The sequence below is a fragment of the Hyperolius riggenbachi genome, chromosome 4 (assembly GCF_040937935.1).
Source record: "Hyperolius riggenbachi isolate aHypRig1 chromosome 4, aHypRig1.pri, whole genome shotgun sequence".
NCBI lineage: Eukaryota > Metazoa > Chordata > Amphibia > Anura > Hyperoliidae > Hyperolius > Hyperolius riggenbachi.
In genome coordinates, this window is record NC_090649.1 from 362,043,986 (window position 1) to 362,068,896 (window position 24,911).

Genomic DNA, 24,911 nt, shown 5'->3' on the forward strand with positions numbered 1-24,911 from the left:
TCGTAATGTGGCCAGCGTTCACCAGAAAGTAAATCATAATGTGGCCAGTGTTCCCCAGGAAATAATCATAATGTGGCCAGCGTTCACCAGGAAATAATCGTAATGCGGGCAGCGTTTCCCAGGAAATAATCGTAATGTTGCCAGCGTTCCCCAGGAAATAATCGTAATGTGGACAGCTTTCACCAGAAAATAATCGTAATGTGGCCAGCGTTCACCAGAAAATAATCGTAATGTGGCCAGCGTTCACCAGAAAATAAATCATAATGTGGCCAGTGTTCCCCAGGAAATAATCATAATGTGGCCAGCGTTCACCAGGAAATAATCGTAATGCGGGCAGCGTTTCCCAGGAAATAATCGTAATGTTGCCAGCGTTCCCCAGGAAATAATCTTAATGTGGCAGCGTTCCCCAGAAAATAATCGTATGTGGCCAGCGTTCCCCAGAAAATAAATCATAATGTGGCCAGCGTTCACCAGGAAATAATCGTAATGCGGCAGCGTTCCCCAGGAAATAATCGTAATGCAGCAGCGTTCCCCAGGAAATAATCGTAATGTGGCCAGCGTTCCCCAGGAAATAATCGTAATGCAGCAGCGTTCCACAGGAAATAATCGTAATGTGGCCAGCGTTCCCCAGGAAATAATCGTAATGTGGCCAGCGTTCCCCAGGAAATAATCGTAATGTGGCCAGCGTTCCCCATGAAATAATCATAATGTGGCCAGCCTTCCCCAGGAAATAATCGTAATGTGGCCAGCGTTCCCCAGGAAATAATCGTAATGTGGCCAGCGTTCCCCAGAAAATAATCGTATGTGGCCAGCGTTCCCCAGGAAATAATCGTAATGTTGCCAGCGTTCCCCAGGAAATAATCTTAATGTGGCAGTGTTCCCCTGAAAATAATCGTATGTGGCCAGCATTCCCCAGGAAATAATCGTAATGTTGCCAGCGTTCCCCAGGAAATAATCGTAATGTGCCCAGCGTTCCCCAGAAAATTATCCTAATGCGGACAGTGTTTCACTAAACCTGTAAAAAGAAAAGTATTTACTCACCTGCAGAAGACTCCTCTCCCTGGGCGCAGATCCCCCGACCAACGATCTATCTGCAGCGGCGGCGAGCACGTGTGACAGGTGGGGGGCGGAGTTAGGGGCAGCGCCGACGTGTCAACAAACTAGCGTACGGCGATCGCACGCTCTGCACAGAGAGGGGGCGGGTAGAGAAGGTGGACCAGTAGGCGGCAGCATCGCACATATAAACTAATGTGCGTGCTGCTCGCTCTGAGCAGGAGAGGAAGGGGGCGGACCAGTAGGTGGCGCCGGGCACAGGCTGAGCTGCCTGTCACAGCCGGCGCCGACCTGGCTGAAAGGGAAAAAAAAAAAACCACACACACAGAGGGGCGAGAGAGCACCCACTTCCACCAACGGCGCCATAGGCAAACATTTATAGTTGCCTAATGACACAGACGCCCTTGCCACTTGCCTTTAACGAGAATCTGTTATGGAGGGCAAGTCTGCCATTCATTCAACTGTGTGAAGCTTTCGATGGTACTTTCTCAGTAGCATGGTGACCATGGGTAATGGCCGGGGAATCCTGGTTCGATTCCAGTCCGAAGTGGGAGCCTAAGAAATGGCTACCACCACCACCACACATCCAAGGAAGGCAGCAGGCATGGCATGCAAGTCCCGAGGTAGTGAAAAAAAATAACAATACAGGAGTACTTTCGAGGCCCTGCTGTATATGAGACTAATCAACTTTAATACCTTTAACGAGAATCTGTTATGGAGGGCAAGTCTGCCATCCATTCAAGTGAAAGGTATGCACTGACTGCCAGGTATAATGCAATGTGCAGTCACAGATGCAGTGAAAGGTATGCAAGTCTGCCATCCATTCAAGTGAAAGGTATGCACTGACTGCCAGGTATAATGCAATGTGCAGTCACAGATGCAGTGAAAGGTATGCAGTGACTGCAAACAGCTGTTTGTGTAGTTCTGGACTAGCGCACACCATGACGAGAGTGCAGGGTGATGGTGGCTTTCCAGCCCATATGGTCGCCGGGCTGAGGGTAGCTGAATGACAGAACAGTGACTGTCCAGCTGATCAAATTTGGTCTGTCCACAATGAAGCAACGGCGCCTTATTATCGAGGGGTGTGCCCCCCCCCCCCCAAGACACTCATATAGCCAGTGGTCATTGCTTCATTGTGATACGCAAGCCCTTCACCGTGGCAAGGTAATGATCATGAAGGGGAAATGGCACATGTACATGCCTTTTGTTTTGTTGTTGTAGCTGCAGTGCATCCAGAAAAATTAGGCAGGCATGTACACGCACTAGAAAATTCAGGATTCCACCTGGAGTCCTGGACCCTGTTGGTGGTGGCGGAAAAGGCAGTCATACGGCCTGCGGGCAGAGTTGCTGTGTGGAGAGCGACTTAGTCTTGGGGCAGGCAGTCACACAGCGTGCAGGCAGAGATGCTGTGTGTGGGGACTGACTTAGTCTTCAGGCAGGCCTGAGCGTGCTTTGCAAACAGGCATCCGTGGTCAGATGGACCCTTGACCCAACGTTGTGTGCCAGAGATGTCACCACTTGCTTTTCAACATCACGGTACAGTGTAGGTATCGCCTTTTTTGAGAAAAATTGCGGCCTGGTATCTTCCACTGCGGTGTGTCTTTGCTTTTGTGTGTGGCTTTTCCTCAGGTGGTCATCCCATTGCAGTTTGTGCTCTGCAATCATGTGCCTTCGTAAGGTAGTTGTCCCTACGTGGGTCTTGGTCTTTCCACTGCTCAATTTTGGTGGCAAAGAGTACAGATGGCATTGCTCTCATCTGAGGCAGAGACACAAAAAAATGTGCACACCGCTGAGCCCTGGGGTGATGGCACTTTGGTAGTGGCGGGCCGACTGAGTGTTAAGTGAGGTGCCAGAATCAGAGCAGGAGGAGGAAGGTATGTCACGCTTCCATGCGAAAGCTGAGAAAATGAGGGGTTCTGTGTTAGTCAACTACGCCTGACAATATTGGGGGTTGATGGCACATGCCTTCTTCTAAACACTGTACTTTGGTTGAGGGCCGCACAAAATCACGACAGCGCAACCTCGAACAGACCTGCCAGGTGGCCTGCCTCTGCCTTTTGTTTTGTCCATATTGGGGGGGGGGGGGGGATGAAGTAAAAGGCATGTGACTGACTGACTAATACAATGAGCAGTCACACAGGTGCAGTTAACAGGTATGCACGGAGGGGTATATCACACTGCGTGCACTCACGTAGGTAGGTGGGTGCACTGAACACAACAGGTAGGTATATGCAGTGATGGGTATTACAATGTGCACCTGTCACACACACGTACCGTGAACAGGTACAGTGATTGGTGGTATTAAATAGCACACTGCGCGCGCTCACGTAGGTAGGTGGGTGCACTGAAGTGAACAACAGGTAGCTATATGCAGTGATGGTATTACAATGTGCACCTGGCACAGTAGTAATTATACCATAAAGGGGCCAAAGACCAGCTGCGACTGACTGACAGGGCTGTATATAATGCAAGTGGGCCACACAAAAAGAAAAAAAATAGATCACAAGAACAAGATTAGTTCTCAAAAGAGCTGTTGAGGGGTGCTTTTTTAGCAACAAGAATCAGCAAGGAGCAACCTACAAGAGCCTAACTAAGCTTTCCCTATAGCTCTCTCTGCACAGCAGCTCTCGCTTCTCTAATTACTGCAGGCACACGATGTGAGTGAAAAGCCTGACGCTGCCTGCCTTTTATAAGCGGGGGGGGGGGGCTCCAGGAGGGAGTGTAGCCTGATTGGCTACAATTAGAGATGTCGCGAACCTCCGATTTTTGGTTCGCGAACCGGGTCGCGAACTTCCGCGGAAGGTTCGATTCGCGGAAAAGTTCGCGAACCGCAATAGACTTCAATGGGGATGCGAACTTTCAAAATAGAAAAAATTATGCTGGCCACAAAAGTGATGGAAAGATGTTTCAAGGGGTCTAACACCTGGAGGGGGGCATGCGGAGTGGGATACATGCCCAAAGTCCCAGGGAAAAATCTGGATTTGACGCAAAGCAGCATTTTAAGGGCAGAAATCACATTGAATGCTAAATTGCAGGCTTAAAGTGCTTTAAAACGTCTTGCATGGGTATACATCAATCAGGGAGTGTAATTAGAGTTCTGCTACACACTGACACACCAAACTCACTGTGTAACGCAGCGCAAACAGCTGTTTGCGTAGCGACGGCCGTACTGGACTGGTGTGCACCGTGGCCAGAGTGTAGGCCGTGGCGTTTTTCAAGCCCATATGGTCGCTGGGCTGTGGTAGCTCAATGATAGAACAACAGTGACTGTCCAGCTGATCAAATTTGGTCTGACCACAATGAAGCAACGACCTTATTATCTTTTGTGTGCCACCCCACCCGAGACACTCAAATAGCCGGCGGTCATTGCTTCATTGTGATGCGCAAGCCCCTTCACCGCGGCAAGGTAATGATCATGAAGGGGGATGGGCACATGTACATGCCTTTTGTTTTGTTGTTGCAGCCGCCCGCAGTGCAGCCAGAAAAATTAGGCAGGCATGTACACGCACCAAAAAAATTAGTGTAGCGGCCGCTGCTAGCAGCGGCCTTAAAAATTCAGGAATCCGCCTAGAGTCCTGGACCCTGTTGGTGGTGGCAGTCAAACGGCCTGCAGGCAGAGATGCTGTGTGTGGGGACTGACTTAGTCTTCGGTCGTGCAGTAGCCCTCCGGGATCCATTCCTCATTCATCTTGATAAAGGTCAGGTACTGAACACTGTCGTGACTTAGGCGACTTCTCTTCTCAGTAAACTATGCCTCCAGCTGCACTGAAGGTCCTTTTTGACAGGACGCTTGCAGGGCAAGAGAGAAGTTGTATGGCAAATTGGGACAGCTCTGGCCACAGGTCAAGCCTGCGCAACCAGTAGTCCAAGGGTTCATTGTCGCTTTTCGCAGAGTCTACATCCACACTCAAGGCCAGGTAGTCGGCTACCTGCCGCTCCAGGCGTTGTTGGAGGGTGGATCCGGAAGGATTATGGCGAGGAGTTGGACTAAAGAACGTCCGCATGTCCGACATCACCCTGAGATCACTGGAGCGTCCTGTCCTTGCCTGCGTGGGCTTGGAAGGAGGAGGGTTACTGCCAGTGGTACCTTGATTGCGTTTTGCAGCCACATCACCCTTAAATGCATTGTAAAGCATCATCGACAGCTTGTTCTGCAAGTGCTGTATCCTTTCCGCCTTTTGTTGAGTTGCTAAGAGGTCCGCCACTTTGTGCCTGTACCGAGGGTCTAGTAGCGTGGCCACCCAGTACAGGTCATTCATCTTGAGTTTTTTGATACGGGGGTCCCTCAACAGGCTGGACAACATGAAAGAGGACATCTGCACAAAGCTGGATGCAGACGTACTCTCCATCTCCTCTTGCTCTTCCTGAGTGACGGGACGCAACTCCTCTTCCTCCCCCCAGCCACGAACAATACCACAGGAACGTGGAGCAGCAGAAGCCCCCTGTGACGGCTGTCGCGGTTGTTCTTCTTCCGCCGCCTCTTCCTCCTCCACAGAAACACCTTCCTCATCATCACCATCATCAGAGTCTGACTCCTCTCCTTCCCCACACGACTCCTCTTCTTCCTCCTCCTCCTCCTCCCCCCTCTGTGCTGCCGCAGGTGTTGTGGGAACATCGGGTTCGTGTGTAAATGGCTCCCACGACTCCTGCTGCCGTAACTCTTCTCGTTCACGCTCCTCCACAGCTGTATCCACCACTCTACGCACAGCACGCTCCAGGAAGTAGGCGTAGGGGATCAAGTCGCTGATGGTGCCCTCATCGCGACTCACCAGTTTGGTCACCTCCTCAAAGGGCTCCATGACCCTGCATGCATTTCGCATCAGTGTCCAGTTGTTGGGCCACAACATTCCCATCCTCCCAGATTGTGTCCTTGTACTGTAATGATACAGGTAGTGGGTGATGGCTTTCTCCTGGTCTAGCAGGCGAGAGAACATCAGCAGGGTGGAATTCCAGCGAGTCGGGCTATCGCAAATCAGGCGTCTCACCGGCAAGTTGTTTCTACGCTGAATCTCCGCAAAGCGTGCCATGGCCTTGTAAGAGCGCCTGAAATGCCCACACAACTTCCTGGCCTGCTTCAGGACGTCCTCTAAGCCTGGGTACTTGGACACAAATCTTTGCACGACCAGATTCAGCACATGTGCCATGCAGGGTATGTGTGTCAGCTTTCCCAAATTCAACGCAGCAATCAGATTGCTGCCGTTGTCACACACCCCACCATGCAAGACATGTCTAACACTGCGTGACACCGTCGTACCTGGCATGCAGCATAGGCCCTGGGGTGCTGGGGCTGTGTAGCTGGAGAGGAGATCGTGGCACCAGCCAAGGAGGAGGAGGAGGATGACGACAGCGAAGCGGTGGGAGCAGGTGGAGAGGAGGTGGCTGGAGGCCTGCCTGCAAGCCATGGAGGTGTGACAAGTCGGTCTGCTGCGCAGCCACGTACTCCCTGCTTGCTGCCATCGGTCACCAGGTTGACCCAATGGGCTGTGTATGTAATGTAGTGGCCCTGCCCGTGCTTGGCAGACCAGGCATCCGTGGTCAGGTGGACCCTTGACCCAACGCTGTGTGCCAGAGATGACACCACTTGCCTCTCAACTGCACGGTAGAGTTTGGGTATGGCCTTTTGTGAAAAATAATTGCGGCCTGGTATCTTCCACTGCGGTGTACCAATGGCCACAAACTTACGGAAAACCTCAGACTCCACCAGCTTGTATGGTAATAGCTGGCGAGCTAATAGTTCCGCCACGCCAGCTGTCAGACGCCGGGCAAGAGGGTGACTGGCAGACATTTGCTTCTTCCGCTCAAATACTTCCTTCACGGACAGCTGGGTACTGCTGTGGGCAGAGGAGAAGGAACCGCTCAAGGGAAGAGGCGGTGTGGAGGAGGGTGGCTGTGAAGGTGCAAGGGAGAAAGTGGATGAAGACGATGCACCTGAAGGAGGAAGAGGAGAAGGAGGGTGGCTTGTCTTTTGAGGGGTGCTGCTTTTCCTCAGGTGTTCTTGCCATAGCTGTTTGTGCCTTCTCTCCAGGTGCCTTCGTAAGGCACTTGTCCCTACGTGAGAGTTGGCCTTTCCACGGCTCAGTTTTTGCTGGCAGAGACAACAGATGCTCCAATCTGAGACACACACGTGAAAAAATTTCCAAACCGCTGAGCCCCCCTGGGCTGATGACGCTATGGTGGCATCAGCAGCTGATGTTGAAGGGCATGTGTGCTGGCTGGCCATGGCGATACATGGCTCCGGACACTGCCCCCAGCTGTTTCTGAGGACGAGCTCCCTCTGCTTCTATCATGGAGTTGTCTCCTCTGACTCCTCCTCTGAACTGTCCCCCTGGTCATCTTCTCTACCGGGAACATATGTGGTATCCGTATAATCGTCATCATAATCCTCCTGGCCAGCTGTGCTTTCTTCAGACACCTCCTCAAGTGCACCAACTTCAGGTGGTCCACCATCATCCCCATCCACACACGTTACGTCCATATTATCGCCACCTAACTCAGCAAGGTGGTGTACCTGCGCCTTCTCGTTGTTGTGGCAGTAGTGGCTGGGAATCAGTGATTTCACCACCACCACCAAATATCTCCTGCGAAGTGTCAAATGCAGGGGATGTGGTGCTTGTTGTAGCGCTGGTAGCTGCGGGAGATGAGGTGTTCTGTGTTAAAAACTCAATCACCTCCTCACGATTTTGGGAAGTGATGGCACGTGCCTTCTTCTGAGCACTGTATTTTGGGGCAGGTCCGCACAAAATCAGAGAAACACCACCTCGCACAGACCTGCCGGTGCCTGGTGGCCTTCCTCTGGGCCTGCCTCTACCTCTTCCTCTACCTGGTTTGTCCATTTTGTCCATTTCGGGGGAATGCTAGCTATATGCAGTGAGGTGGGTTCTCACTCAACACAACCGGTAGTTAGATGCAGTGAGGTGGCCAGGTGGGTTCTCACTCAACACAACAGGTATTTAGATGCAGTGAGCTGGGTTCACTCAACACAACGCTAGGTATATGCAGTGATGAGGTGGGTTAAGTATACACAACAGGTACTGGGTAGTTAGATGCAGTGAGCTGGGTTCACTGAACAGTGAAGGTACTTAAGATGCAGTGAGGTGGGTTCTCACTCAACCCAACCGGTAGTTAGATGCAGTGAGGTGGCTAGGTGGGTTCTCACTCAACACAACAGGTATTTAGATGCAGTGAGCTGGGTTCACTCAACACAACGCTAGGTATATGCAGTGATGAGGTGGGTTAAGTATACACAACAGGTACTGGGTAGTTAGATGCAGTGAGCTGGGTTCACTGAACAGTGAAGGTACTTAAGATGCAGTGAGGTGGGTTCTCACTCAACACAACCGGTAGTTAGATGCAGTGAGGTGGCCAGGTGGGTTCTCACCCAACACCACAGGTATAAAGATGCAGTGAGCTGGGTTCACTCAACACAAAGCTAGGTATATGCAGTGATGAGGTGGGTTAAGTATACACAACAGGTACTGGGGTATATGCAGTACTGGGTAGTACAATGTGCAGCTCCCTGTCACACACACAGGTAGTCACTGAATGTACTGGGCTGCTGGCAGTGGCACACACACTATCAATTAGCAATGCTGTGCATGCAACAAAAGTGTCAGTTTGACACACAGAAAAAAAAAAAGTACAGGATGAGCTCTGACAAGAGCTGTTGCTGGGTGCTATAAAAGCAATAACAATCATCCAGGAGCAAGCTAAGCAGCCAAGAACCTAACTAATCTGTCCCTAGAAGAACAAGTCTGCCGCAGCTCTCCCTAGTCTGTCTAATAGCAGGCAGACGAGTGACTGTAATGGCCGCCGGAGGCTGCCTTATATAAGGGGGGGTGGGGCTCCAGGGCTTAGTGTAGCCTGAATGGCTACAATGTGCCTGCTGACTGTGATGCAGAGGGTCAAAGTTGATCCTCATAGTGCATTATGGGGCGAATCGAACTTCCGCAAAAGTTCGCCTGGTGCAGGCGAACGCGAACCCTCGAAGTTCGCCTGGAACCATTCGCCGGCGAACCGTTCGCTACACCTCTAGCTACAATGTGCCTGCTGACTGTGATGTAGAAGGTCACCTCTACATCACACCCTCATGATGCACTATGGGGGCGAATTGAACTTTCGGAAAAGTTCACGGTTCTCAGCGAACGCAAACCACCACAGTTTGCTGGTAACCGTTCGCCAGCAAACTATTCGGGCCATGTCTAGGACTCCTGCGCCGGTCCTACCGATCCTCCGTTCTCCCGCTGCCAGCTAGTTTCATTGCAACTGTGCCTGTGCACCTTGGGCCACGCATATTTTTCTTTGCTTGACCGTCTTGCAGTGGACAGTAACGCAAAGAAGGATACGTGTGGCCCGGGGCGTGCAGGTGCAGTTGCCGTCAACTTACAAGTTGACGGTAATGAAATTAGCTGGCAGCGGGAAAACAGAGGATCGTGCAGGACCGGCGCGGGAGAGGACGGCTGCTGGGGGCTTGGGGAAACCCCAGGTAAAAATGTTTTTATTCTAATCTTCAGTTCCGCTTTAAGTACAATATTAAAGACAGCCTTGCTTAGAATATTCTTCTTCCACCTGAGATTTTTAGTAACAATATTTACACTTGCAAAGTAAAAGTGGGTGTACTGACTAGACCTGCAGATTATACTTAGTTAGTACAATGCATTTACTTAAAGGACCTCTGTCGCGAAAATATTAAAATTTAAAATATATGTAAATGTATACAATTAAGAAGTACATTTCTTCCAGAGTAAAATGAGCCATAAATTACTTTTCTCCTATGCTGCTGTCACTTACAGTAGGTAGTAGAAATCTGACAGAACCAACAGGTTTTGGACTAGCCCACCTCCTTTTGGGGGGTTCACAGGGATTTCTTTATTTTCAAAATGCACTTAGTGAATAGCAGTTGCTCCGTCCAAATGCCAAAAAAGTTTACGGTGAGCAGGGAGGCTAGTCAGCATCTTTGTATAAATGTTTTTCAGGGACCTTCTTTATAAAGAATAAAGGCCATGCTGAGAACCCCCCATAAGGAGATGGCCTAGTCCAAAACCTGTCTGTAATGTCAGATTTCTACTACTTTAAGTGACAGCAACATAGGAGAGAAGTAATTTATGGCTCATTTTACTCTGGAAGAAATGTACTTCTTATTTGTATGTGTTTTAAATTTTAAGATTTTTACGGCAGTTGCTCTTTAACCATTTCAGTCACGCAGACTTGTGCTTCACGCAGGGATGCGCTAGTCACGTCCCTGCAGCTTGGGGGGTCTGCAGGCAATCCTGTGGGCAGATGCCCGCGATCGCGCTGCTGCTGCTAGCAGGGGGGATTGGCTGCAGGGGACAAAAGTACCATGTGCCAATCCGTACATGTCCGCCGTGAATAAAAACTGCTTTTGTTCAAAAACAGTGTTTATTCTGTAAATGGTGCCGCCACGCTATCTCCCGCCGCGATTTCCGCCGGTTTCCGCCGCCCGGAAACAATGTTCCATTCATAACCTCCCCGCTGCCACTGGGATCGGAGGCTTCCGATGGAAGCCTACGTCACTTCCCTGGTTACATTGTAGTGACACATTGTATCCCAATTAGCGTACATTAATGGCCTCAATTCACTAAGCTTAACTCCTGTCTTTAATAACTCTTCTGAGCTGTTTTACAGTTATCACCATGGTGATATAATTGTGATAACTGTAAAACAGCTCAGAAGAGTTATTAAAGACAGGAGTTAAGCTTAGTGAATTGAGACCATTGTACGCTAATGAGATTTTTGCTCAGTAGGGACATCAAATGGCCAAATAGTAAAACACACCGACTTTGGGGAATAAAAATAAATGATTACTTATGTCAAGAGGACATATAATTAACAAATAATGGGCTAAAATTAGTGATAGATGAATAAAATATTGTCACCATACATTACACTAGGGGTATAATTTTAACATTGCAATAACCGGGACAAATGGCCAAATAAAATGTGTGGATTTTAATTATAGTAGCATTAATTATTTTAAAACTGTAATGGCTGAAAACCGAAAAATAATGCATTTTTCCATTTTTTTTCTTATTATTCCCATTATAATACATTTAGAATAAAATAATTCTTAGCATCATTTACCACCCAAAGAAAGCCAAATTGGTGGTGGAAAAAACAAGGTTTTGCTCATTTCGCTGTGATAAGTAGTGATAAAGTTATTGGGGAATGAAAGGGAGAAGCGCTGACAGGTGAAAATTCCTCTCGTCCATAAGGTGAAAAATAACCGTGGGCTGAAATGGTTAAAAGGGCACTATGGTGAAAAATTGTAGAATTTAAAATATGTGCAAACAAATACAAATAAGAAGTAAATTTTTTCCAGAGTGAAATGAGCCATAAATTACTTTTCTCCTATGTTGCTGTCACTTACAGCAGGTAGTAGAAATCTGACAGATGCGACAAGTTTTGGCCTAGTCCATCTCTTCATAGGGGATTCACAGGGATTTATTTATTTTCAAAAGCACTTAGGGCCCTTTTACACTTAAAGGGACACTTAAGTAAAAAAAACAACAACTAGTTTTACTCACCTGGGGCTTCCAATAGCCCCCTGCAACTGTCCGGTGCCATCGCCATCTCCCTCCGATCCTCCTGGCCCCGCCGGAAGCCACTTCCTGTTTCGGTGACAGGAGCTGACAGGCTGGGGACGCGAGTGATTCTTCGCGTTCCTGGCCACAATAGTGCCATCTATGCTGCTATAGCATATATCATATACCATATAGCAGCATAGAGGGTGCTAATGTGTCTGGGAACGCGAAGAATCACTCACGTCCCCAGCCTGTCAGCTCCTGTCACCGAAACAGGAAGTGGCTGCCGGCGGGGCCAGGAGGATCAGAGGGAGACAGCGAGGGCACCGGACAGCTGCAGGGGGCTATTGGAAGCCCTAAGTGAGTAAAACTCATTTTTTGTTTGTTTGACTTAAGTGTCCCTTTAACCACTTAACGACCGCCCCCAGCCGATGGGCGGCGGCAAAGTCCGGGCCCAAACAACCGCAATACGCCCATCGGCGGGGGAGGCATCAGCGGTGGCTGTGCGGCGATCGCGTCATCAATGACGCGATCGCCGCCGGCAATAGGCTCCGCCCACTCTGCACGGAAACCCGCCGGCCAATTAGCAGCGCCGGCGGGTTTCAAATGCGGCGATCCGGCCAATCAGAGGAGTATAATACACTTTGTTATTGTAACAAAGTGTATTATACTGGCTGCCTCCTCCGCTGATGGTCACTCGTCGTGCGACCATCAGAGAGGACGGCAGCCATTAGCTAGGTGAAAGCAAAACACACTTTGCCCCACACAGACCCCCCGATCGCCCACCCCAGCCCTCAGAACCCCCCCTGACCACCCCAGCACACCAGCATCTGCACCCCACCACCCACCTAAAAACCCATCAATCACTCCCTGTCACTATCTAGGGACGCTATCCCCTAGGTTAGGTCCCTAACTGCCTCCTAGGGTCCCCTGATCACCCCCCCTACCCTCAGATCCCCCCCAGACCCCCCTCCCAGACCACCCCCCTGTATGCTGTATACAGCTATATAGCTGTCTTACCCACTGATCACCTGTCTATCACCCATCTATCACCTGTCTATCACCCCTTGTCACCACCACCCATCAGCGCAGACCCTAAACTGTCCCTTGGGGGCACCTGATCACCCACCCAGACCCTCAGATTGCCCTCAGACCCCCCCCTCCTGATAACCTCCCCAGTGCATTGTTTACATCTATTCTCCCCTGTAATCCCTCACTGATCTCCTATCGTCACCCCCTGTGTCTGCCACCCACCAGATCAGGACCCAGTCTGCCCCGTGCGGGCACCTAATCAACCCCCCACACCCTTAGATCGCCCTCAGCCCCCCCCCCCCCCCCCAATCACCTTCCCAGTGCATTGTATTTGATTGTGCTGCAATTGTATTTGATTGTGCTGACATTCAATTTCATTGTGCTGACATTCAATTTCATTGTGCTGTAATTGTATTTGATTGTCCCGTGATTTTTTTGATTGTCCCGTGATTGCCCTTTGATTGGCCTGTGATCGTCTTTGATTGTCCCGTGATCGGCTTTGATTGTCCCGTGATCGGCTTTGATTGTCCCGTGATTGCCCTGTGATTGGCCTGTGATCGGCTTTGATTGTGTCGTGATTGGTTTGATTGCCCTGTGATTGGCCTGTGATTGGCCTGTGATTTGCTTTGATTGGCCTGTGATCGGCTTTGATTGTGTCGTGATTGGTTTGATTGCCCTGTGATTGACTTTGATTGTCCCGGGAATTGAGTGCCCTGTGATTGGCCTGCGATTGCCCTGTGATTGCCTTTGATTGTCCTGTGATTGTTTCTGATTGCCTCCGATTCCCCACTCGCCACCACCCCCCTGTCACTATCCAAGTGATCTAAAAACAGTGAAAACTGTCACTTTTTTAGTATCACTAGTGTTAGCAGTTAGGCCAGTTAGCTAGGCCCCTTTGTAAGTGTCAGTTAGTGCTCAGCCCACTGCACCACAGTCACTAATTAGCGTCATCACTGTCGCTAATCAACATTGGTACTATATAGTATCTGTAAGTGATCATTACTGATCGCAGTCAGATCTATTAGGGTCACTAGGATCCACAAAAAAAAAACGCAGTGTTTGCCCGATCAGGCCTGATCGTTCGCCTGCACTTGCGTTCAGCCCGCCCCACCGCAGTGACAGAATTTTTTTTCTGATCACTGCAAAAAACACTGTACAATAGCTGTGGCACTGTAAACCTCAGTTTTGATTTATTTTTTTTATCAAAACTCAGTGAGCACAGCTTTCTACCTCTCAAATACTCCCTTTTGCTAGGTAGGTGCTCTTTTTTTCTGCGTAGTCTCAGAGGAATACCCCCTAAATTTAGCAGCCCACCATGGCAAGAAAGGGGTATTCCGATGATGAGGTTCTCAGGTACATGGCCCAGTCGGATGAGGACGATTGGGACGCCTCATTCGACGAATCTTCCGGGTCAGAGTTTGAACCTGAATTGAGCAGTGGCTCACTGACCGATAGTGATGACGAGGTTGAGGTCCCGGCTAAAGCCAGGCGTACCACACCCCATGTTGTTGGACCGCAGGTGGCGCAGGATCAGCCTCAAGGGCAGCAGAGTGGTGTTCGTGCTGGTCTGAGATTTCATAGTGGGGCAGGCACCAGCAGCACAACATCTCCTGGACCTAGCACCAGTACTTCCGTAGACCCTGGTGAAGTGGCGAGCACCAGCATGGAAGTTGAAACTGGTTCGGTGGCACGTGCAGTAAGATCCCAGTCGCAGCCACCAAGAAGACGGGCCCGTACTACCCCTAATTTACCAGAGGTGCTGGCAAACCCAAATTGGCAATCCCCTGATTCCGCCGCACCCGTACTTCCCCCTTTCACCGCCCAGTCTGGAGTCCAGGTGGAGACAGATAATCTAGGATCGGCCCTAGACTTTTTCTATCTGTTCTTCACCCAGGATCTCTTGGACTTAATTGTGGCAGAGACCAACCGTAAGGCCACACAATATATAACCGCCAATCCAGAAAAGTACCTTGCCCAGCCTTTTCGGTGGAAACCAGTCCAAGTTTCCGAAATGAAAAATTTTTTGGGCCTTCTCCTTCACACGGGACTAGTAAAGCAGAATGTGTTGCGGTCTTATTGGTCTACGGACCCAGCACATCATGTTCCCCTGTACTCTGCTGCCATGTCCAGGACACGATTTGAGAACATCCTGAGCTTCCTGCACTTCAATGACAACGAAACCTGTCATCGAAGTGACCACCCTGCTTTTGACCGGCTCCACAAAATTCGACCCCTCATAGACCACCTGTCATCCAGATTTGCAGATGCTTATACCCCTGACCAGGACATCTGCGTAGACGAGTCCCTCATACGCTTTACCGGGCGCCTTCGCATCAAACAGTACATCCCAAACAAGCGCGCCCGGTATGGGGTGAAACTGTATAAGCTCTGTGAAAGGGCCACAGGCTATACATCTTATTTTAGGGTCTATGAGGGAAAAGACTCAAAATTGGAGCCGGTCGGATGCCCTGACTACCTGGGGAGCAGTGGAAAGGTTGTGTGGGACTTGGTGTCACCCTTGTTCCAGAAGGGGTACCATCTTTTTGTGGACAATTATTACACAAGTGTGGCCCTCTTTCAGCACTTAAAAATAGAAAAAATCCGATGCTGTGGCACCGTGCGGCCTAGTCGCCGGGGCTTCCCCCAACGGCTCATTACCACCAAACTTCAACGGGGGCAGAGGGCCGCCTTGTGTGCTGACGACCTGCTCGCGGTGAAATGGAAGGACAAGAGGGAGGTTTACTTCCTGTCCACCATTCACGCAGACACGACAGTTGAAATTCAACGGCGAACTAAGGTCATTGAAAAACCCCTTGTCGTCCACGAGTATAATACTAACATGGGAGGGGTGGACTTCAATGACCAGAGGTTAGCGCCCTATTTAGTTGCCCGAAAAACAAGACGCTGGTATAAAAAAGTGTCTTTTTACCTCATTCAATTGGCAATTTACAACAGCTTTGTTCTCTACAGTAAGGCTGGGAGAACTGGCTCGTTTATTCAATTTAATAAACAGATCGTGATGGAACTCCTGTATCCAGGAGGTGCCGTGGCCCAACCCCAAGATGCAACTAGCCGGCTACATGGAAGGCATTACGCCTATCCAATTCCGACTACCCCAGGTCAACGAATCCGAAGAAAACGCTGTCGTGTCTGCAGCAGGGCTGGAATAAGGCGTGACACCACTGTTTATTGTCCCACCTGTCCTGACCAGCCTGGCCTATGCCTAGGGGAGTGTTTTGAGAGGTACCACGAGCAGGTACACTATTAGAGAATAGGGAACTCCACACACAGCGGTAGGCACACAAGGGTCTCTCAGTGCTATTTCACACTGCTGCGATGCGTTAGGGCAAAATGCCTAGCAAAAGTCACACTTTGCGGTCCCCCCCTACGCCGGAAGTGCTTGACTTAACGCTAGTGCATGCCTACGTTACTGCGTGGCTTCTGTGGCAATATCGATCGGCGCGGAAGTCATGTTAGTCTATGGCGACGCAGTTCATTACTAGGCCGAATGCTACTCTTGTGGTATTGCCTGAAGGTCTGTTTTGGACGATACGGTGCGGCGGGCTCGACCCACCGGATATGTCAATATGCAGTGTGAAACCAAACATCGGGTTTCCAGAGACCCTAATACACAGGGCTGCCAGAAACCTCTCCTTTCACTTGGGACAAATTGCGTAATGTATTTCGCCACAACTCTGTGCGATTTGCACTTCGCACATTGTTCCATGGGGGAGGAGAGGTTTGTCCTCGGGAGGTAAGTTAAAAAAAAAAAAAAAAAACAGGTAAGCAAAGAAGTTAATGTTTGGTTTGCAATGTTAAGTTTTTTATTAAAAAAGTTCAAAGGTTATTAATGTTAATGAAGTAATTGCTTTGCTGCTTGCTTGTTTTTTGGGTTTTTTTTTCTCTTTTTCCATCCAATAACCTTCCAGGTGGACCGAGCGAACGACTAACCAGCTGCAGTACTGATGGTGCATCCTGACAGAACGTTGCGCGTCTGTCAGCTTACACACAAGTCGGTGCATGCAGCGCTGCAGGACGAGATTTCTCCTCCGCAGTCAAAAAGATACGTTTGCCGAGGCATATGGGCCGAGGAGTGGTGTTGGGGATTCATATGCTTTGGCAAACACTTTGTATCAAAAAAGAACTCTGGCAATGATTTGTTCATCCACATCGATCAGTGTGAATGGATAAATCAGGTTTGCCAGGGCATACGAGCTGGTGGGTTTGGATTTTTGGGGCGGCAGCTCCTATGTCCTGGCAGACGCCTTCCTCCTCTTTTTTGTATTGTTTTGTCTTTTTTTCTATCCAGACCGACCAATCAGCTGCAGCACTGATGGTGCATCCTGACAGAACATTGCGCACCTGTCAGCTTACACACAAGTCGGTGCATGTAGCGCTGCAGGACGAGATTTCTCCTCCGCAGTCAAAAAGATACGTTTGCCGAGGCATATGGGCCGAGGAGTGGTGTTGGGGATTCATATGCTTTGGCAAACACTTTGTATCAAAAAAGAACTCTGGCAATGATTTGTTCATCCACATCGATCAGTGTGAATGGATAAATCAGGTTTGCCAGGGCATACGAGCTGGTGGGTTTGGATTTTTGGGGCGGCAGCTCCTATGTCCTGGCAGACGCCTTCCTCCTCTTTTTTTTTTTTCAAAATTTTTTGGCATCCACATTGATTGATTGTTTGACGTTCATTTTTCCTTTCAGCCCACAGTGCATTACCCTTATGCCCAATATAAGGAGTATAGCAGAAACTCCTAATACTGGCCATACATGTAATGATTGCAGAGACCCTAAAATGCCAGGACAGACCCCACGAATGATGCCATTTTGGAAAGAGGACACCCCAAAGTATTCCGTGAGGTGCATGGTGAGTTCATAGAATGTTTTATTTTTTTGTCACAAGTTAGCAGAAATTGTGGTTTTGTGTTTTTTTTTTTTTTTTCACAAAATGTCATTTTCCGCTAACTTGTGACAAAAAATAAAATTTTCTATGAACTCACCATGGCCCTCATGGAATACCTTAGCGTGTATTCTTTCCAAAATGGGGTCATTTGTGGGGTTTGTTAACTGTCCTGGCAAGTGGGCGGGGTGCTAAATTTTGAGCACCCCTGTAAAGCCTAAAGGTACTCATTGGACTCTGGGCCCCTTAGCGCAGTTAGGGTGCAAAAAAGTGCCACACATGTGGTATCGCCGTACTCGGGAGAAGTAGTATAATGTGTTTTGGGGTGTATTTTTACACATACCTATGCTGGGTGGGAGAAATACCTCTGTAAATGACAATCTTTTGATTTTTTTACACACAATTGTCCATTTACAGAGTTATTTCTCCCACCCAGCATGGGTATGTGTAAAAATACACCCCAAAACACATTATACTACTTCTCCTGAGTACGGCAATACCACATGTGTGGCACTTTTTTGCAGCCTAACTGCGCTAAGGGGTCCAAAGTCCAATGAGCACCTTTAGGCTTTACAGGGGTGCTTACAATTTAGCACCCCCAAAATGTCAGGACAGTTAACACACCCCACAAATGACCCCATTTTGAAAAGTAGACCCTTCAAGGTATTCAGAGAGGGGCATGGTGAGTCCGTGGCAGATTTCATTTTTTTTTGTCGCAAGTTAGAAGAAATGGAAACTTTTTTTTTTTTATTTTTTTGTCACAAAATGTCATTTTCCGCTTACTTGTGACAAAAAATAATATCTTCTATGAACTCACTATGCCTCTCAGTGAATACTTTGGGATGTCTTCTTTCCAAAATGGGGTCATTTGGGGGGTATTTATACTATCCTGGAATTCTAGCCCCTCATGAAACATGACAGGGGGTCAGAAAAGTCATAGATGCTTGAAAATGGGAAAATTCACTTTTTGCACCATAGTTTGTAAACGCTATAACTTTTACCCAAACCAATAAATATACACTGAATGGGTTTTTTTTTATCCAAAACATGTTTGTCCACATTTTTCGCGCTGTATGTATACAGAAATTTTACTTTATTTGAAAAATGTCAGCACAGAAAGTGAAAAAAATCATTTTTTTGCCAAAATTCATGTCTTTTTTGATGAATATAATAAAAAGTAAAAATCGCAGGAGCAATCAAATAGCAGCAAAAGAAAGCTTTATTAGTGACAAGAAAAGGAGGTAAAATTCATTTAGGTGGTAGGTTGTATGAGCGAGCAATAAACCGTGAAAGCTGCAGTGGTCTGAATGGAGAAAAAGGCTCTGGTCCTTAAGGGGCGAAAAGACTGTGGTCCTGAAGTGGTTAAAGCGGTTTAAAGGGAAGGTTCAAGCAAAATAAAAAAATTAGTTTCACTTACCTGGGGCTTCTACGAGCCCCAGGCAGCCATCCTGTGCCCTCGTAGTCACTCACTGCTGCTCCAGTCCCCCGCTGGCAGCTTGCCGACCTCGGAGGTCGGCGGGCCACATTGCGTACATTTTTACGCATTCTCGCTACTGCAGGAACATTAACACATACATCTTTACGCGTTACTGGTTCAATGTTTACGCATTGAACCAGTAATGCGTAAAAATGTATGTGTTAATGTTCCTGCACAAGCGGGAATGCGTACAAATGTACGCAATGTGTCCCGCCGACCTCCTAGGTCGGCAAGCTGCCAGCGGGGGACTGGAGCAGCAATGAGTAACTACGAGGGCACAGGATGGCTGCAGGGGGCTGGTAGAAGCCCCAGGTAAGTAAAACTCATTTTTTTTATTTTGCTTGGACATTCCCTTTAACACCCAGCATTACAACTTTGCTTTAAAAGATTGCTTACAGCTTACAAACTATTATGCCAGATTTTTTTTAAAGCAGAAATTCACTGAATGGGTTAAACATGACATTTTAGTGTTGGATTCAACTAGGAATCCGCATCTGTTCTTATCTTTTAGTTACAAATGTATCTTTATTTGGAATACAAATAGACCTTTGAAAAGCCTGCTGGGGAAGCCCTCTTTGTTCTCTCAAAGCAGTGTTTGTTTGTTACATTGTAGATAGATACATTTGTAACTAAACAAGCAAGCACGGAGGAGGATTTCTAGCTAAATGCAGCACTAAAATGTCATGTTTAATCCATTCAGTGAATTTCTGCTAAAAAAAAAATCTGGCATAATAGTTTATAAGCTGTAAGTAATCTTTTAAAGCGAAGTTGAAATGCTGGGTGTTAGACCACTTTAATCAGTTGGTATGCGTTAGTACACGTTTTTTCCACAGCAGTGCATTGGGAAGAAGATTTCAGTTAAAGCGCATTAAGTGTGAAAGGTACCATAGGAAAACATAGGACTTACTTTGAAAATCAGTTTTCTTTCCGTTTTAATTGAGAGCAACTGATTAAGTGTAAAAGGACCCTTAGTGAATGGCAGTTCAACTGCCAAAAAACTGTGTAGGGTGCAGGGAAGCTGGCCAGCATCATTGTTTAAATCCTTTATTACGAAATATCTTTATAAAGAATAAAAGCCAAAGTCACTTCTTTCAGATTTCTACTACCTACTGTAAGTGACAGCAACATAGGAGAAAAGTAATTTATGACACATTTTACTCTGGAAAAGACGTACTTCTTATTTGTATATGTTTGCACATATTTAAAATTTTACGCCATAGTGCCCCTTTAAAGAGCATGCATTTAATTTATGCAACAGCAGTTTCTCAAAAGCAATGCAAATATTACCCATAAACTTGACACTTTTTTTTAAAGTTTATATATTCATTTTTATAGTTGTTATCTAGTGGCTGCTTTTTGATACTGTCAGGAAAAGGCAATATACAAGACTGTATATTATTATTTATTTAGCACTATCACTTTACACAGTATATGGTCTTGTTACCTCAGATATCACTACCATAGTCATATGTTCATCAGTCTGGGGCCAATTTTCTTTAGGGGTAAGCTAATTAACCTAACTGTATGCATTTTTAGGATGTGGGAGGAAACCTGAATGCTCAGAGAAAACCCACAGAAAGCCTCAAATTGTAAAAGCTACACAACATGCATCAAAGTGCACCAAATGGGATTGTTCACATCAGCATGTTATCGCCTCTTATGGCACAATTTTACCCATATGCAATTCACTTTTTCTCCTGCAATTTCTCCTAGGTGATATTTTCACACCTTGCCATAAAATGCCTTTTAAACCACCAGCAAGAAATAACTCAAAACAATTTTGTACTTTTTCACCAATTTTTATGTACTTTTTTCATCTGTAAAATGCTTAAAGAGACTCTATAACAAAATTGTCAGCCTTATTTCTTCTATCCTATAAGTTCCTATACCTGTTCTAATGTGGTCTGAATTACTGCAGCCTTTTCTAGCTGCACTGTCTCTGTAATATATCTAATCCTCTTTTCTTTGGCGAGCCAGAGAGAAATGCACTGCCTCTGCTGTGATAGGGAGAAGTTATGCATGCCCCCTCCACGCCCCCTGCAGGCTCTGTGTGTGTGCTTTGTTTATTAGTCACAGACAGCTCTCTGCTTTCAATTTCAGCTTGTCTGAGGGGGAAGGGAGCTTCCCATGCTGAGAAACTGAGAATCCCTGACTGGAGTTCACTATGTAATAAAAACTTGTAGTATACTGTAACTATCTATATATATATATCTATATATATATATCTATATATATATATATATATATATATATATATATATATATATACAAACATCACTTCCTGGTTAGCAGCCATGTTTTTTGTTTGTAAACGCTGCCTAAAACTGGCGATTAAAAGCCAGGATCACGGCAGGGAGCGTGGGAAACGGCAAAGAGGGATCCAGGAGATCAGTGACTCGATTGGTATGTTTTTATTGTACAAATCGGACAGTACAGATTCTCTTTATAATGTATTTTAAACAGATTATGCAAATGATTTCCTAGGAGAAAAAGTTAATTGCATATGGGCCATAGGGCCATATTCTATTAACTTTTCTAATGAGTTTTCTCCAAGTAGATATTTTACAATGTTATCAATAAAATAGTTTTAGAGCTCCCATCATGCAATAAATTGCACAAAATGATTTTGATACTACCTTTTTTACCTACTTTTTAGTACTTTTTAGGTGCTAAATACTAAAAAAAATATTTTTTAGATTAAATAAAAAATTATCTCTTTGAATAAAACTCAGGAGAAAAGTTAATAGGAAATGGCCCTTAGTGACTCTTACTTTTGGGCTTGTTGCACAGGGACTTCAGCACAAAGTAGAAAAGCAGGAGCCACAGTGTGAAGAGGAGATTGGAGTGCAAGCAACAATCAAACCAGCAAACATGTACACTGGTGCTGAATCATTTACAGGAATGCATGAAGAAACTGTGAGTATTCAATAATGGTACCTGAATATTTGAATAAAACAAGTTAGGAGTTAAAATCTAAAGGTGGCCCCATGCCAAAAAATGATCCAATTTTACCTCAATTTGATAAAAATTATCAGTTATACAGAAGAATAAAAAGCATTTATTTCATTTGTTTGAGAATTTTTTTTTCAATACAGTAAGAATATTGGGAGTGGTGGATTTTTCTGATCCAATTTTATTAAAATTGAATAGTGTAGGGTAGATTGTCAGTTTCTTGATTTATAAACCAAAGCAATTTTTTCATAGTTTTTAATCATTTTTTTCATAATTGGGGGAAAAAAATTGAATATGCGTGTGATACATTAGGCCCGGTTCACATTAGCGTTTTTTTACAGAAACGGACATACGGATCAGGCCAGCTGGATCTGTTTTACAGCCAGTGTGCTGTAAAACATCAGTTTTCATTGGTTCCTATATGCTGCAAAACCTTCTGTTTCCGTTCCGCTGAGCGAAACGGTCCGGAAAATTGTGTAATGTGTATATGTATGTATATATATATATATATATATATATATATATATATATATATATATATATATAGTATTTCACTCAGCCAGGGTAGGTGGAGATATACACATGAATGTTCTCTCCTATCTTGAAGTAGTGACACTCAAACGAAATGTAAAATAAACTTCAAAGTTGGGGCCTCCGTGATTTCTAGTTATGTCCCTGATGACTAAGCAAAATGACTACTTAAAATATATGTGAATGTCCTGGATTCAAACCTACCAACATTGGAATACCCTCCTTTTTGTGGAATTTTATCAATTGCATTTTTCAGGTCTTTGGAGTTGAAGTATGACCGAAGGCTGAACTCTGTAGATGGGTCATCACTGAAGAGATAAACATAAGCAAATATCTTTAGTATGAAAACAGCAATACTAAAAAAATAATTATATTAGGATGAAACAAAAAGGCAGTTGTGTATTAAGCCATTGAAGAAGCTCACAATAATATGTATTGTTTTGACTTTCTTTAAAATAAACCTAAAGTGGGAGTTATGCAGACTCTCTATTATGACAAAAGTGCCAATTGCCTGGTTGTCAATCTGATATTTAGGCTTTGTGAATATTCTGCTGTTGTACCATTGTTATGTTGACTGCATGTATCCACCACACAGATAAGGAATCATACAAACTTTGGAATTTGTACACTGTCCCTGCTCCCTAAGGTTCGTAAAATACATCTTTCTCAAACTGCAGCAAAGTTCTGATGACTTCATGTACAACGTTACAAACAAAGGAGTCACAGGTTGAAAAAAAGTTGTAGACTGGCCCTTAATTCAGCAATGCCTCATAAGAGATTCCTAGATTCTTATCACACACAGGCTAGTGACCATATGGTGTCTGATTACAGACACAGTGGAGTGGGTAAGATTGATGTCTGACTGTCACTGCCTCATTGAGAGCTTGTTGTCCAAGATCCTGTAGTAACAGTATCAATCAGTGACATTCTGAATGTTTTGCCAAAGTTAAAGTGAATACTATATCTTATGTTCAGCATGTCGTTATTGTTCCTCCATATAGCAAGTGCTCTCATGTAGTAAAATAATACGGCTGTGGTTGTATGTATGTACTGGGAACAGAGCTGCGACGAGGGACTTGATGGCTGCAAGGGGGTGGAAGAAGCCCCGGGTAAGTAGATCTGGGGGTAGCATAGATTGCCTGACATTTCCTTTAAGTCTAAGTGTTTTTATCTGGGAAAACACATTGGTCCCCAGTTTTCCTGTGCAGAAAACAAGGGAGGTGGGGGTGGGCGGGCCCATCCAAAGTTTTGCAGGGGGGCCCAGTGATGTCTAGTTACGCCCCTGCTCCAATTATGTTTAAAAAGTGGGCTTTCCTTTTAATTCAGAGGAATTCCAGGTCATCACATTTTAATCATTGTGCAGCTTAGGGGAAAAAATTAAAACTGCATGGGAAGCAGGAAGGTAGGGTTGTTTGAGAAGTGGGTTCAGTTGGGGGAGGTGGGGTACTCTTTTTTTTTTTTTTTTTGACTAGTGCTGGAATATGTTAACATTTTTTTTTAATATATAAAGTGTACTGTCTGTACATACATACAGTTATATATCATCATTGCCTGTTGCATGCTGGTGATCACTAAGGCCATTTTATGGGACATGTTAGCTTAGTGCCATTGCTGGCAAATAGTATATAATGACATGACATCGTGCAGATGTATACAGTTTGCCAACAACATTATATAAATAAATATTAAAGAATACCAACTACCGTATATACTGGCATATAAGCCGACCCGCATATAAGCTGACCCCCCAACTTTTACGTTAGAAATCAGGAAAAAGTCATTGACTCGCATATAAGCCCCCCCCCCCCCCGTATAAATATTGTGATGTGCTCCCAGCATGAGGTGGCCTCCATCTCCATAACCAAATGTGTACCCAGGTGTTAGGCAGCCCCCTTCCCACAGCCAAATGTGCACCCAGGTGTTAGGCAGCCCCCTTCCCACAGCCAATTGTGCACCCCAGTGTTAGGCAGCCCCCTTCCCACAGCCAAATGTGCACCTCGGTGTTAGGCAGCCCCCTCCCCACAGCCAAATGTGCACCAGTAGGCATATGGTATTTACAATCAGATTTTGGTACCTTTGGAGAAGTCTGGATCAATTGAAAAAACCTGCCGTCCTGGAGGGCAGGAGAGTGCCTGCAGCAGAATGTGGGGCAGAGCTGAGTGTCCGGTATTAATGGAAGGCAGGAACAGAGGGCAGGATCGGATGCCAGCAAAGTGGGCCAGGTGCTCCTCCACTTTCACTAGTGTGTCCCGCTTTCCCTGCATGGTGGTGGCCAGAATGTGTTATGGATCTGGGCACCGGTGTTGGAGTGACAGAGCCTGTGCTGAATCACCAGCACAATGATCGGGGATTCCCTCTTCCGTCCTGCACTTGCTGTCTAAAGACGCCACTAGATGGCGTCATCTACATGAAACACGTCAT

At 46.4% G+C, this 24,911-nt stretch overlaps 1 protein-coding gene across 5 annotated transcripts in view; it reads right to left on the reverse strand.

The window, feature by feature from the left end:
* The window catches only part of VIT (vitrin), a 437,052-nt gene that overhangs the window by 17,266 nt on the left and 394,875 nt on the right, over window positions 1-24,911 (reverse strand). For all 5 annotated transcript variants that reach the window (XM_068231965.1, XM_068231964.1, XM_068231966.1 and 2 more), the window contains one exon: window positions 22,695-22,798. In XM_068231965.1, coding sequence (XP_068088066.1) covers window positions 22,695-22,798 — 104 coding nt within the window. The remainder of the gene's footprint in view (window positions 1-22,694; window positions 22,799-24,911) is intronic.